The following is a 14395-nucleotide window of genomic DNA, read 5'->3' as shown; positions in this document are numbered from 1 at the left end:
CGACAGAGTTTTACCAGTTTGAGGATGAAAATTATATAATTTGTCAGTCTATGGAATTTTAGTCACTTAAAAGGTGAGTTGAAAATAGAATGTTAGATAATATATCACTAGCATTTAAAGAAAAACTTAAATAACAGGCATTTGATCAGTTTAGGGAATAAAATGATATTTTGTAATTTTAGAGAGTAAATAATGTTGTTTAACCCAACAAGGAACATAAATTTAGGCAAATCCATCCTCGTGAGTCGTGCATCAAACTCGTCTAAGGTTATTTCAGCCAGATATTTGGTTTTCAAATCCTGAGTATGCAGCATTAAATACTCAAAGGCGTCTCCAACAAAAAATCATTGTACAGTTTCACATAACTTACGAACACTAAAATCAACCTTCAAGTGTTTTGTAAAGACTAATCTTAAAATTCGAAGGTGACTAAAATTGAACTTTTAATTTTTCAAAAACAAAATATTGTATCCATAATTTGTCATCTTGAACCAAGGTTAGACGAAAACCATAGCTTTTTCTGGCATACTAATATCTTCTGAATGCTACTGCCATTCTCAGTATCTTCTTTACGACACTCCCAACGCATACCCTTACAAATGGTTGAGATAGCATCCGTAAAGTAAATGGATTCACGAATAATTGCATACCCACCAGGTCGTAAGATTCTATCCATTTCCAGCAACACATATTTCATCTCACACCTGCAACATAACAAGCATTCTCAAATATATACACTGTGCAAGTCATGTAGCAGAGAACATATATTGTCAAGTGGGTTACAAAAGGATCCATTTTATAGATTGGAGTCGGTTATTAATAGAAAATAACTCATCTTGAATTAGCAGTTCTATATTTGTGTTGTACTAGAAACTGCAGAATGACTGTTATCCATAGAAAATTAACATATGGTACACTCACCTGTGGCTTTCTGCAGTGAAGAATCCATCAAGGTGAAGCAGGTCGTATGTTCGAGGATATGTTGAAAAAGCTTCACACCTACCATGAAAGGAATGGAATGAACATCTTTACCAAACAAAAGCATGGTCATAAATAAATAAAAGAAAGGTTAAATATATTTTTAGTTCCTGAACTTTGACACAAAATTATAATTTATTATATGTCTCAAACTTTGATACATTTTGATCCTCGAGTTTTAAAAATAAATAAATATAGTCATTTTAATCCTAAGATGTTAACTTCTTTTTTACGTATTAAATGTTATTTCAAGTTAGCATTTGAGTTGTTTATATAATTTATCACATTCAAACTTCAAATCCCAACTTGGAATACCATCTGACACTTAAAAAAAAAAGTTAGCATTATAAGGTTAAAAAGGACACATCTATTTATTTTGTAGAGTTTGAGAATAAATAGACGAATTTCAATTTTGTGTCAGAATTCAGAGATTAAAAACGTATTTAAGCCATAAAAAAATTATGATTCGTATAAAACATTTCCAAATTACCAGTCATGGAAGGTCCCAATAAGCCCTCGATCAAAAATCACAGGGAGTGTATTGGTAGCATAAGATGAGACCACGTTCATGATCCATACAGGATCATTGATCAAGGCAGTAGCAAAACCTCCATATGCTGTGTTCATGTCCATTACATTTCTTATCTTGTCTGTCCCAAGGTCGGGGATCAACTTCTTGTAGTACAAAGTCTGTTTTTTCCATTTACTGTTATCATGTCTGAAAGCTTTAGCACTCCCACGATGAACCATCGAAATCCGTTCTGGTGGAACGTTCAACCGTTCAGGCCACTTAGCAATGGATGAGAGGCCTAATTCCTTAAACTTAGGATCTGGAACCACAATACAGGCACGACTTGGAGTGTACCATGCTGAATCTGGTTCAAGGCCGTCATCACAGATATGTGGATAGGTATCTCTAACCACCTTATTATAACAATTGTTATCTTCAGACTTCTGCCATACAGCAATGTCACCCTTTTCCTTGAACAATTTAAAGCACATTGAAGTCAGCAATTCCTGCAACTTCTCATAATCTGATATTTGTGCTTCAATAGTTGTGTTCCATCCACGCCACCTGCGCTTGTAATTTATTGGTGGGCCAGACAAGACCCAAAATCCTCCAGGACGAACAATCCGGTGTATTTCGAGGAGATAAGCACCACCTAAAATCAGATAGCCATCATAAAGAACTAGAATTTAGAGTGAACTACACAGCTATAAGTAGAGAGAGATTAGAAGAAAACAAAGAAAAAAAATTATCAAGACAGTAAGATTAGAGTAAACTTGACAGCTTGAAATAAATGATGGACCTAGTTCAAGGGCATTCTATTTACCATTTTATGAAATAGAAACTCTTGTTAATATGGGAAAAACAAACTAAAATAGTCACAGCTTCACCTTTATAAAAAGCAAAGTAGTAAAATGTGGCTGATTAAGATCTAAAACTAAATGCCAGCATAATATGAAAGCACTCAACGTGTTCACAACATATGCATTTAATCCAAAATTTAGGCAGCTACAAACTGGTAATTACTGAAGTTCATGATCACAAGAAGAGTTGCATAAAAAGGAATAAATTCTAAAGTTCAAAATCCCCAGAAAGAAGTACCAAATTCTGTCCATGGGATTAGACACCTGGAGCAATGAGCCATATCAAAGGAGTTTGATGGAAATGGAAGTCTCTGTGTAGAAATGACACCAAGAATTGCAGGGATACCACGCTCTAGAGCAAATTGAATCTGAGCTCGATGGTTATCTCTTGGTGCAAGAGAGAGAGTTAGAATCCCACGATCCAACAAGTTACCACCCCAGCTAGCAACCTAATATAATATAAATTTGAGTTATGTGGTTTAATTGATTTAACTCACGTCTATAACATGTCTGAGTAATGGGACTGGATCAGTAGTAGAGTTAAGAATAGGAATTACAAAACTGGCACTTTCCAAATCCCAAGTTTGTGTCGGGAAGATACAATAACAGTAATGCAAGTGAAGAACAAGCCAAAATGTTTTAATCCCCCATTCCTCTCCTTGTGCTTCTACTTTTAAACCACCTTAATAGGTGTCTTACATGCACAATGAAATTAATTGGTTCTTTCCATTTTATGGTAATAAATTGATTTCAAAATATATTCATACAGCAGTTCAAAAGCACAACGAATCAGCATGTGCAATTAAACTAGAATCAAAGGAACTTCGAGAACTCTTATAAGCAGGCCACACCCTATTAGACAAGAAAAAAAAAGGCTGAAACACTGACCCCACAGCCAGTATCAATGGCAGTTCGAATGGTCCCATCTTTCATTTCTGGTATCATATCTTGCATTAAATCAACATATTTTCCAACACCATTGGGGAACATAGTTCCCCCACCGGGAAAGATGAATTTATCGCCTTCCTTTTTCAACCAATGCTGACCAGACTTCTGCTTGTTAATCCACTCATTTGGAACATTGCTGTAATTAACATAACAAGGAACACTTGATGTAGTGACAAAATATCTATTAAAAGAAATTTCAATCAAGCAAAGCTTTTATTGAAAACCCAAAAGACAAATATTATACCTGTACCAACATTCATCTCTGCTCTTAGGCCATCTAATTGGAGGCTTATACCCATTTGGGGGAGGAACTAAGCATTCTTTCCTCTCAGCTTTTGGAGGGCAATGGCGTTCCAACAAAGTAGGCTGACGGGAGATGTACTTCTTCCATCTCTGTAAGTTTAAGCATACATAATCAATAATAAAACTTTCTTCTACAAGTTCTATAACATGAAAAAATGGACTACAATCAGTAAACATTACCCTTGGATCTGTGCATGGAGTGTAATCTTGAAAGTCAATACTGCATTCTGGAAAACTAATGTATTTAATTTGCAGAGGATTTATGGATAGCTCCTTGGGGGACCCAATGGATATCTGGTCATATATTGACAAAAGTCTGTCCTTCTCAGAACAAAAGATTATCCCCGTATAGAAAGAAAATCCACATAGCACCACTAATATGATTGCCATAGGGACAATCGTGCTCTTTTCCTGCTGGGTGACTGGTATTCCATCTCTGTTGTTCATTGTCTGTGAAATAATCAACTATCTGAAGAAAGACAATAAACTCAACATCACAAATAGGTAACATGCTCCCCCAACTCATATCTTAATGATAAACCCAACAGTTTAAAAAGACAAATCAAATTCATATCCCATTCAAAATAGTCAGTTAACAACATTATCAAACATAGATAGATAATCACTGATGAAAAAAAGGGCACTCGGAACTCACGAGTTTCAAGAGCCACACTGTAACCACCTGCCAAGAAATCAAGTTCTATTAGTTCTGTGTTTTGCCCCTAATAATAATAATTATAGTAATAGTCTAGAAGATGCTAAAATACTGAAAAGGGGGGAAAATAACATCAGTTTCCTATCTGCTGCAGAAATCAAACATGCATAAAAGTCATATAGTATGCACTCAAATCTAAAAAGACAATTTCTCTAAGGTTATCAATCCTAGTTTAACTACTTAGGTCAAAGAATAACAGTACAGAAATCAGCAATCTGTAAAGGGGTTATCAATGTTAATTCACATTAAAAAAGACTTAAACACCAATATCACAACCAGAGCAATGAAAGAATACACAAATTCCCATGATTGCTGCATTGTGAAACCAAAAACTGGCAAAGAGAATGCGATTATGATTAAATTCCAGCCGGTCAATACTCAGCAACCACAGCAGCTACCTTCCACGCACTCTTGCCATCATGATTTTCACACAACACTGGACCCAAAAACCCACTCTCCATTCAATAAGTTAAAAGAAAGCTCTAATTGTTGCTCCATGCTCTGTTGCCATGGAAGAAAAAAAAAAAAAAGGGGGGGGGCACCAAATAACAGCAACATAACAATAACTAATTGGTTAATTGTCCTTGTTTGAAAAGATGAATTGTCTATAGAGTTGTGTGAGTGCAACATTTCAGAAAAGGGTTAAATCCAAAGAACCCTCTAATCCAAGTTTCACCGATTCAGTTCAGACTTCAGAAAAAAAGGGCATATAATAATGTATTCTGTCCAATAAACAGTAAGAATTTAAACTACTTTAAGCCCATCTGATTGTAAAACGAAAAATATAAAGACCCGGAGAACTCATGCAGAAATCAGATCCGTGACAATAAAGAATGAAAAATGGAAGAATCCAAAAGAGACACGAGGACAGAGATCCGACACAGGTGAACAAAGAGAAAGAGAAAGGAATCCATGGAACAACTCACTCAGATTCCTAATGCCATGACTAACTAGCTCAGTCATTATATTACCAAATCTCTGCTGTTTTCGTCTCATGTTTGATTTCAATTCAACTTGGTCCATCCTTAACCATTTTTTTTTTCATTTAAATCACCAAAAATATCGAATTTTTTGAACCAGGGATTGTCCTTGTTCATATTTTAACCCTTTGGGGTTTTTCCATTTATAATCAGCTTCCTTGATCTAAAATTCATCCACTACTAAAATTATAAATTTGTTCAAAATAGTAAGACATTTCATTTATTTTTTATTCTTGTCATAAATATAATTATCTGTTCATAACCAATATAGATCACTGTAATTAAGATGTTCAGTGTTTTTTGTTTTTGTTGTCTAGATACCGTATCGAGTCAACGATAACGTTATGAATTTTGGTTAATTTTTTCATAAATTTTTTTAAATCTTATGAAAAATAAATTTATTTAAACAGGTCTTTATTCCATTGAATATAAAAAGCAGTTAAAATGGAGAGACTTAATTATTCGTAAAAGAAAAAAATTAACTTCTCAAAAAATAAAAATTATACAATATTCTTGATAAACACTTCTAGAAAACAAAAAATCAATTTGATTATTACTTGATTATGTGTGGATGTGATGTTGTAAAATAAGATGTTTACCCTGTCTATTAATCTATATTTAAAATAAAGTAGTTGTGGTGGAAATTAATTTTAAAATATTTAAGTTCTCATTTCTTATGAATTTAGTGTCTTATATTTCTTAATGTTACTTATAACTTTTTTCCAGTCAAGATGTCATAGGATGCTAAGAAGAATCTCACAGTAAAACAATAGCTAGCAACTTAGTCTCACACTCAAAATTAAATATTTATTGAATTATTATACGGTACTTATGAAACTATAGAAGTTGTGAATTGTCACTTATAAATTTCCTTTATTTAAACTATTGATACTTAAAATTAAAGTTTGTTTTCGGTAAACTCCAGTATTGAATTTTTCATTTTTGTAGGGATCAAAATGAAACCATATTATTCCATGTAGAATCATTACTTACTCAAACAAAATATTTAGAAAAAAAATTATAAAAAAAGTTTAATTAGAAAACAAAAATGATTGATGAGTCAACATTTGTTGAAATTTTCTGCTACATTTTAAGACTTTTTGAAATTGAGGTGTATTTGTTGAATTTTTTATGAGAGATTAATGCTATAACATTTGTAATGCCCACCTACTCTAATTAAGAACTATAAACAAGCCCTAATGTTTGATCATTAATCAGCTATTAATAGACTATACAGAGATTAAGGAACACTCACTTTTTTTCTTCATAATTTTAGGTCTATATTTTCTCTCCTGTGTCTTTTCATTTTCTTCCTTCCCTAGCCATGTTTTTGTGATTAAGACTATGTATCAAACTGTTAGAATCTGTATATTATTAAAATAGTAAAATCTGGCGCTTGATAATTGATTAAGGAAAATTATATGACTAAACATTAAAAATTCATTTGAGTTATTCAGGACAGAAATTTCACCTATTTGTCAACTTATAATCAAATAACACATGAGAATTAATCTTGAATTTATGTGAAGAATTAACTCCATTACATAATATGGCTTTACCTCTTCATGTTTGACATTCTCTTTCGATTCAAATAAAATCCTTCTTTATTTCTGTTGATGAATTCTTATGCACAGCATTAATAAAATGCTAACAATCATTGATTTGTTGAATACGATAAATGTAAAAAAATTCCGTAATTATCTGCGTATAAAACGTGCAACGGATAGAAAATGAATATTGTAAATAAATACTTGTGAATAATGATTACGAATATTTTTAATATTCACGTATTAACGAGACGGATACAGATATCAATATTCATACCCGTAAATATTCGTACCCGCTATACTTTAATTTAAATTAACAAAAAATAAAAAAACATGATTAAAATATCAACATATTGATTTTGAAAAAGTTATTTTTTTATCAATTAATTTTAAAAAAAAAATATTTCTTTGTAAACTATCATTCAACACTATTTAAAAATATTATTTACACTTTGTTTAAAATTTATAAATGCTATGTATGATATTTTATTTAAATTTTTACGATTAAAATATGTGATCAAATATTTATTTTTATTTTTTTTAAATACCTACAGGTACTCATGAATATTAAAAAATTATATAACTACCCACATAACGAATACCATGGATATGAAATTAATATTTATCCAAAATAAAGTATCATACTCGTCCCGTACACATCCTAGAAACTATCTAAGTTACTTTTCGTTGTTTGAGCAAGTTACCACAGATGCATCGATCATCCCAATAAACATCTTTAAACAATACAGCCAAGTATTTGATAATCAAAACTCACAATAAACTTTGAACCGTGGAGAAAAAAATCATAGTATTTCTATATCATGCTCAGCATTAATATAGGTCCAGTGTTGTTCTCCGCTAAACAATCTGTACAAAAATATCATCGTCCTTCCCGTGGAGTTTGATTCCTTCACAATGGCAGCATTTGGATACCAAAACATTTTTTCCTTGAAAGGGACATGGGTGTTTAAAAGGAAGCAAGTGATTCAAAATCATGTATATAGAAAATTCTTCTCTATAAATTAAAAAAAAAAAAAATCAGATTAATGGGTTACCACTTGATCTTATGACAAAGTTGAACTTCAATGATTCTTGGCTCATTATATTATAGAATTTGTGTCATCTCTGAAATCGCTTCCCTTTTGCCTCTATCCACTATACTACTACTGAGGTTCAAGTTCCATAGTTTGTCATCTTGAAGCCTTGTTGGATGAATACCATAGCTTTTTCTGGCATACTAACACCTTCTGAGTTTCACTGCCACTCTCGGTATCTTCTTTACGGCATTCCCAACGCATGCCCTTGCCAAGGGTTGCAATAGCATTGGTAAAATAACTGGATTCTCGAATGATTGCATAACCCCAAGGTCGCAAGATTCGATCCATTTCCAGCAACACATTCTTCATTTCACACCTGCCATGCAACAATCTCTGTCAGAGCTCATGTATATAGACATTGCAACTTAAATAAGCAGAACAACACTCACCTGTGGCTTTCTGCTGTGAAAAGACCATCAAGATGGAGTAGGTCATATGTTCGAGGATAGGTAGAAAAAGCCTCACACCTAACATAAGAAAATGAAATCAACATCACTATGTTCAAAACTAAAAATCTAGTGCTTCATATTCAATATGCAAAGTTACCAGTCGTGGATGGTTCCAATAAGGCCTCGATCAAAAACCACAGGAAGTGAATTGGAAGCATAAGATGAGACAACATTCATGACCCAAACAGGATCATCAATCAAGGCTGCAGCAAAACCTCCATACACTGTATTCATGTCCATTACATTTCGAACTTTGTCGGTCCCAAGCTCAGGTATCAACTTCTTGTAGTACGCTACCTTCTTTTTCCATTCACTTTCATCGTGTTTGAAAGTACCACCACTGCCATGGTAAAGCATTGAGATCCGTTCTGGTGTAACATGCAACCGTTCAGGCCACTTAGAAATGGATGATAGACCTGATTTCTTAAACTTAGGATCTGGAACCACCATGCAACCACGAAGAGGAGTGTACCATGCTGAATCTGGTTCGAGGCTGTCATCACATTTAGGTGGATAGGTATCTTTAGGTAGTTTATTGTAGCAACTGTTATCTGGAGACTTCTGCCATACGGCAATGTCACCCTTTTTCTTGTACATTTTGAAGCACAGTGAAGTCAGCAATTCCCGCAACTTCTCATAATCTGATCTCTGTTCTTCAACGGTTGTGTTCCATCCACGCCACCTGCGTTCATAGTTGATTGGTGGACCAGACAAGACCCAGAATCCCCCAGGACGAAGAATCCGATGTATTTCAAGGAGATAAACTCCACCTAAAATGAAGATAGCCAAAAAACGCTTGAAATCCAAAAGTATTAAAGATCATGATCATTGGAGTCTTGCATAAACAGGAATAAATTCCTTTTAGATGCTAAAGAGTTCAAAATGCATAGGAAAAGGTACCAAATTCTGTCCATGGTATAAGGCATCTGGAGCAATGAGCCATGTCAAAGGAATTTGAAGGGAATGGAAGTCTCTGAGTAGAAATGACACCGAGAATTGCAGGGATACCACGCTCCAGAGCAAATTGAACCTGAGCTTCATGGTTGTCTCTTGGTGCAAGAGAAAGAGTTAGAATCCCACGATCAAGCAAGTCACCACCCCAGCTAGCAACCTAAAGTGCAGAGTTAAACGGATCAGTAAATCTCTCAGTAGTTGTTTTACAAGCACAATTAAAATTAATCAGTTTTCTGCAACTAAACCAGAAATTTGTTGTTCATGAAGGAACTTCTAAGAATTGTAATTTTGCAATTCCCGATAAAAAAACTCACCCCACAACCAGTATCAATGGCAGTTCGAATGGTCCCATCTTTCATTTCCGGGATCATATCTTGCATTAAATCAACATATTTGCCAACACCATTGGGGAACATAGTACCTCCACCGGGAAAGATGAATTTCTCGCCTTCCTTTTTCAACCAATGCTGATTAGACTTCTGCTTGTTAATCCAGTCATAAGGAACATTCCTGAAATTATACACAGCAGAAGACTTGAAGGAGTGGAAAATTACCAATTTCAGGAAATCTATATCAACTGAACCTTTTGCTGTTAACTTATAAAACATATACTGTACCTGTACCAACACTCATCTCTGCTCTTAGGCCATCTAATTGGAGGCTTATACCCATCTGGGGGAGGAACTAAGCATTCTTTCCTCTCAGATTTTGGAGGGCAATGTCGTTCCAACAAAGTAAGCCTATAGGATCCAAATTTTCTCCATCTCTGTAAATTTGAACATACTCAATCCATTAGGAAACTTTCTCCTACAAATTCTACAGCATCAGAAAATGAAATACAATTAGTATTACTCACCCTCGGATCGGTGCAGGGAGTGTAATCTTGATAGTCAGCACTGCATTCAGGAAAACTGGTGTATTTAATCTGCAGAGAACTTGTTGATGACTCCTTTGGGGATTCAATGGATTTCTGGCTGTAAATTGACTCAAAACTGTTCTTTTCAGAACAAAAGATTATACCCATATAGAAAGAACATCCACATAGCACCACAAATATGACTGCCATAGGAACAATCCTGCCCTTGTCTGGCTGGGTGACTGGTTTTCCATCTTTATTGTTCATTGTCTGTGAAAATAATAACTATCTGCACAAAAGCAATAAACTCAGCATCACAATATGGAAACATGCAACCTCATTCAAAATACTCAGCCCTCAGTCTTTATCAGACATAGATATAGTCACTAAAAAAAAGAACATTTGGAAGTCACTCTAACCACCTAGCTTATGAAGAGAGTGAATGCACCATCACTTTCCTATCTACTCCAAGAACACCAAACCAGCACATCACTTTTATACTATGGGCTCATTCAACTTGGACAAAACCATTGTACCTAAATTATCTAATCATCCTAGTTTAACTAAGTTATAGACGCAAAAACAGATTAACATCAACCAGAAAAGTAACACAAACAAACAAATCAATAACCCATAAAGGACAGGCTATGTCGATACTCCAAAAACAAGATTTAATCACGATTACTACAAGCAGATCAATGCAAAAGAATACACAAGTTCCCATGATTGATCCTAAATGAGAAACTAAAAGATGGCAAAGAGAATATGAAATGGTGTTTGAATTCCACTAGGTCAATTCTTTAGTAATCGATCACAGTTCAAAAAGGGAGAAACACAAACTAACACAAAGAACCCTCCAATCCAAGCTTCACTGGTTCACTTCAGACTTCAGAAAAAAACACGAGAAATATAAGAACGCATTTAGTCCAAACAAAAAAAAAAAGAGTTAAAAATGATTAAACCCCGTGAAACAGGAAAAAGAATAAATCTTTTTGTCTAGTAAAGAATAGTAAAGCAAGGAATAAGCAGCACTGTAAGTAACAAAAACAGGAAATTTAAGAGAAATGAAAGGATAGAGAAGCCACATGCAGAAATCAGATCTGTGACAGAAAATAAGGGGAAAAGGAAACATTCAAGAAGAGCAAGAACGACAAAGATCCTAATAGAATGAGATCTGGCACAAGAAAACAAAAAGAAAGAGAAGAAGATGATGGGAAGGAAGTGAAAGATATGAAAGGAGGGCACTTACTCCTTCTCTGTGTTCTCTCAGCTTGTGTTGCTGTGTTGGGAAGAATGAAAAGTGAACACAAACAAACAGCGATCAGAGAGAGAGAGAGAAAGATGAACTAAGAAGAAAAATAGTCCATGCAACAACCAGTCAGATACCTAATGTTATGACTAACTTGCTAACCACTATATATAGTATAAGTACAATACCATGTGCTCATGTTTGTTTCGCTTGATTCAACGTAGTTTATCTCACTTTTTTTTAGTCTGTTTGTGAACAGAAATATAGAAATAGGTGGATTTATTCTTATTTTGAAAAGAAATCTAGAAATAAGTGATGTTTTAAAAATAACAAAATTGCATTTTGAAGCATGATTTTCTTAATTGTTCAAATTGTTACATGTTTTAGAAAATAGTTTATAAAAAATTAATATTCTTAAACTAAAATTTTATCAAGAGTCCGATTAAAAAATTTATAAAAAACAATTTCACTCAAAAATTAAGAAAACCCCATTATAAGATAGGACTCTGACAGATATTGTCAAAGTTGTGATCTAGATAAGAAAAATACAAATTTTAAGAATAAGTAAATTGGAATTTTAGAACAAAAATTCAGTTGTGCATAAAATATTGTATAAGAAAACTAAAAAATTCATTTTAAAAACTTTTTAAAATATATTTCATCACATAAGAAAAGTCGGCTACTCAATTTGTTGAATGACATAAGAACAGAGAATAAAATAAAGAAAAGTTAAAAGTCTCTTTTATCACAATTAGGGTATAAAAGGAAAGAACTTCAGAATCAGAAAAAAAATTAAAACTTATTTAATCCACAAAATCGAGGTGAAGGAAGCATTTTGGCTTATTTTATGTAAAAAAATTTATCTAGCTTTGTTTGTTGTGAATGTTGGATTTTAAATTTTGTGTGAATAAAAAAAGTGACGCCAGCTTTTAATTTTCTTTTTTGGAACTCTTGTCAGAAACAATGACGTGAATATGTTATAAACCCTAGAAATTCGGTAACCTGAGTTGTGACTTTTGCTCAAACAAAGGGACCCTGCCACTTGCTATACTTTTTTTTATCACCTAAACAGAGTTTGCCACGTTCAACATTTAATCTGCACCTTATCCCTCGTTTTTGTTTTTCTTTTTTATTAGATGCTCCACTGTCCCACATATACCTCCAAAAGAATATAAAATTAATATATATCTAGTAATTTTATTATTAGAATCCTGAATTTAAAAATTAAGACACTGTCAAATAAAAATCCTTTAGTTAAAGAATAAAAATAAATAATGTAACGGTGTTAATGTCGTCAAATCTTGACAAGACCAGGAATGTGTAGAAAAGTTGCACGATGAGTTATCGAAAATTACGGCGTATTATTTGCAGGGCTTAATAAAATGTAGAAGAAAAATTAATGAAAATGTTGAATAGTAATAATAATAATAAATAGTTGTCAAGCTACTTCAAACAAATTGTGGGAACACACATGTGAACAGATGTGATATGCAATTAGGAACAAATATGGCTCAATGAAATTTTGAGTTTTTTTTTTATATTATTCAAATTAAAATTTTGGTAAATGCTTGTTCAATAACTTATGTATTATCACAAGAATAAATAGAATAACTCAAAAGATTTAATTATTTTTGTGTTGTGTTGTTGTCCGATTTGTTTCTTTTCTTTTGTTTGTACTTTCTGATTATTCTTTATTAATAAAATGTTTACATTATTTTTGCTTTGTACAGGGCATCCATATGGCAGCTAGATGATTTATCTATGGAATTTTATTTTATTTTTTACAAATGAATTCCAGACTTGTTACTAGCTGTTTCTAGAATGAGAAAATATGTTAAATCTATAAGATTTTTAAATCTAAATATCTTATTAAGATTATCGGATTAGAATTGATTTAAGTTTAGTTGCTTTTAACAAGGATAATTATCATCAATATATATTAAATAAATCGCGGTATTTTAGTTTGTATTTTTTTTTGGATAAACATACATATCCTTGTGAAATAAGAAAAACATAAAACTTTCAATATCTCAATTTAGGTGCTTGTTTATATGAAATTGTTCGGTTTACAAACCCATTTAGGATGTGTTCCTTTGGGGGTGTGGATATGGGAGAGAGTGTGAAGATGAATTTGTGTTGATTTGGGTGGATGAATTTATGTATTTTTTTTAGTGGATTTAGAAGGTAAAGTGAGTGGATTTGGAGATAAGTTTTATGAAAGTTAGTGAAAAATTTTATTGATGTGATAAATAAAATAAATTATAAAAACATATATAATTAGAAAGTTACCAAAATACCCTTGATGAAAAAAGAGAATGATTTTGTAATTTGATGTTATAAAAATAATTATAATTAATTAATACAAAGTAAAAATATATTTAAATTATATGAAATTTTAAATTAAATAATAAATAAATTTTTATGAATGTAAAAAAAAATTATAGAATTAAACTTTTAAAAAAAGTTTAAAAAAATAAAAAAAATTAAAAAAAACAACACATATACACCGGTGTCATAACTGGTGTTAAGCTCTTCTACGCACCGGTTACAAAACCGGTGCCCACAAAAGTATATTTACTCACACTTTCACATTCCCTCTCCTTAACCTTTTACTGGTAGCAATCACCAATTCTTGAGTCTCATACAAGAGTTGATTTTTTGCATAAATACCACCACCCCATTAACAATTTCTATCAAATCAGATTCAAACAGTGGAGTAAATCGAAAACCTAATATGCGGACAAGGTTTGAAAGATGGAAGATGAGGTGAAATAAGATTGCGAACAAGTTTCTATTATCAGATAGCAAAGATGAAATATATGTGAAGGGGTAGAAAAGTAAATGTTTGTATATTATCTCAAATCTCTGCAAAATTGAGGGGATGAGTTTTTAGAAAAAACCCGCAAATCAGTCTTCGCTTTTCTGTTTGAATCGTTAAATGAGAACAC

The 14395-nt window shown here is 32.7% G+C and overlaps 2 protein-coding genes across 3 annotated transcripts; both read right to left on the bottom strand.

The window, feature by feature from the left end:
• Window positions 1–284: 284 nt before the first annotated feature.
• LOC114178151 (putative methyltransferase PMT20) lies at window positions 285–5460 on the bottom strand. The gene is made up of 9 exons (XM_028063888.2): window positions 5242–5460; window positions 4256–4282; window positions 3781–4069; window positions 3542–3690; window positions 3238–3433; window positions 2588–2798; window positions 1469–2141; window positions 922–999; window positions 285–704 (listed from the first exon to the last, which is right to left on the bottom strand). The coding sequence occupies exons 3-9, from the start codon at window positions 4045–4047 to the stop codon at window positions 482–484; spliced, it is 1797 nt and encodes a 598-aa protein (XP_027919689.1). The 5' UTR covers window positions 4048–4069; window positions 4256–4282; window positions 5242–5460; the 3' UTR covers window positions 285–481.
• A 2173-nt stretch (window positions 5461–7633) lies between these two features.
• On the bottom strand, window positions 7634–11602 carry LOC114178284 (putative methyltransferase PMT21). Of its 2 annotated transcripts, XR_003603311.2 has the most exons (9): window positions 11448–11602; window positions 10199–10487; window positions 9960–10108; window positions 9657–9852; window positions 9289–9499; window positions 8486–9158; window positions 8329–8406; window positions 7898–8255; window positions 7634–7789 (listed from the first exon to the last, which is right to left on the bottom strand). XR_003603311.2 is itself a non-coding variant. In XM_028064103.2 (8 exons), the coding sequence occupies exons 2-8, from the start codon at window positions 10463–10465 to the stop codon at window positions 8033–8035; spliced, it is 1797 nt and encodes a 598-aa protein (XP_027919904.1). In that variant the 5' UTR covers window positions 10466–10487; window positions 11448–11602; the 3' UTR covers window positions 7634–8032. The 2 variants fall into 2 exon arrangements, 1 of the variants encoding a protein (XP_027919904.1); XM_028064103.2 differs by having other exon boundaries at window positions 7634–8255.
• Window positions 11603–14395: the final 2793 nt, after the last annotated feature.

This window comes from Vigna unguiculata, chromosome 3, assembly GCF_037176805.1.
Source record: "Vigna unguiculata cultivar grain cowpea cultivar isolate G323 ecotype 2 chromosome 3, ASM3717680v1, whole genome shotgun sequence".
NCBI classification, from domain to species: Eukaryota; Viridiplantae; Streptophyta; class Magnoliopsida; order Fabales; family Fabaceae; genus Vigna; species Vigna unguiculata.
Note: the sequence above shows the minus strand (reverse complement) of the source record. Positions and strands in the feature narration are given on the sequence as shown.

Excerpts from the sequence above, each read along its gene's own strand:
- LOC114178151 (XM_028063888.2), bottom strand. The coding sequence starts at position 4,047 with ATGAACAACAGAGATGGAATACCAGTCACCCAGCAGGAAAAGAGCACG. Across the intron at positions 1,000-1,468 it reads ATTGGGACCTTCCATGACTG|GTGTGAAGCTTTTTCAACAT; the intron begins GTAATTTGGAAA and ends CTTTCATGGTAG. Across the intron at positions 705-921 it reads TTCACTGCAGAAAGCCACAG|GTGTGAGATGAAATATGTGT; the intron begins GTGAGTGTACCA and ends GTTATGTTGCAG.
- LOC114178284 (XM_028064103.2), bottom strand. The coding sequence starts at position 10,465 with ATGAACAATAAAGATGGAAAACCAGTCACCCAGCCAGACAAGGGCAGG. Across the intron at positions 8,407-8,485 it reads ATTGGAACCATCCACGACTG|GTGTGAGGCTTTTTCTACCT; the intron begins GTAACTTTGCAT and ends TTCTTATGTTAG. Across the intron at positions 8,256-8,328 it reads TTCACAGCAGAAAGCCACAG|GTGTGAAATGAAGAATGTGT; the intron begins GTGAGTGTTGTT and ends GTTGCATGGCAG.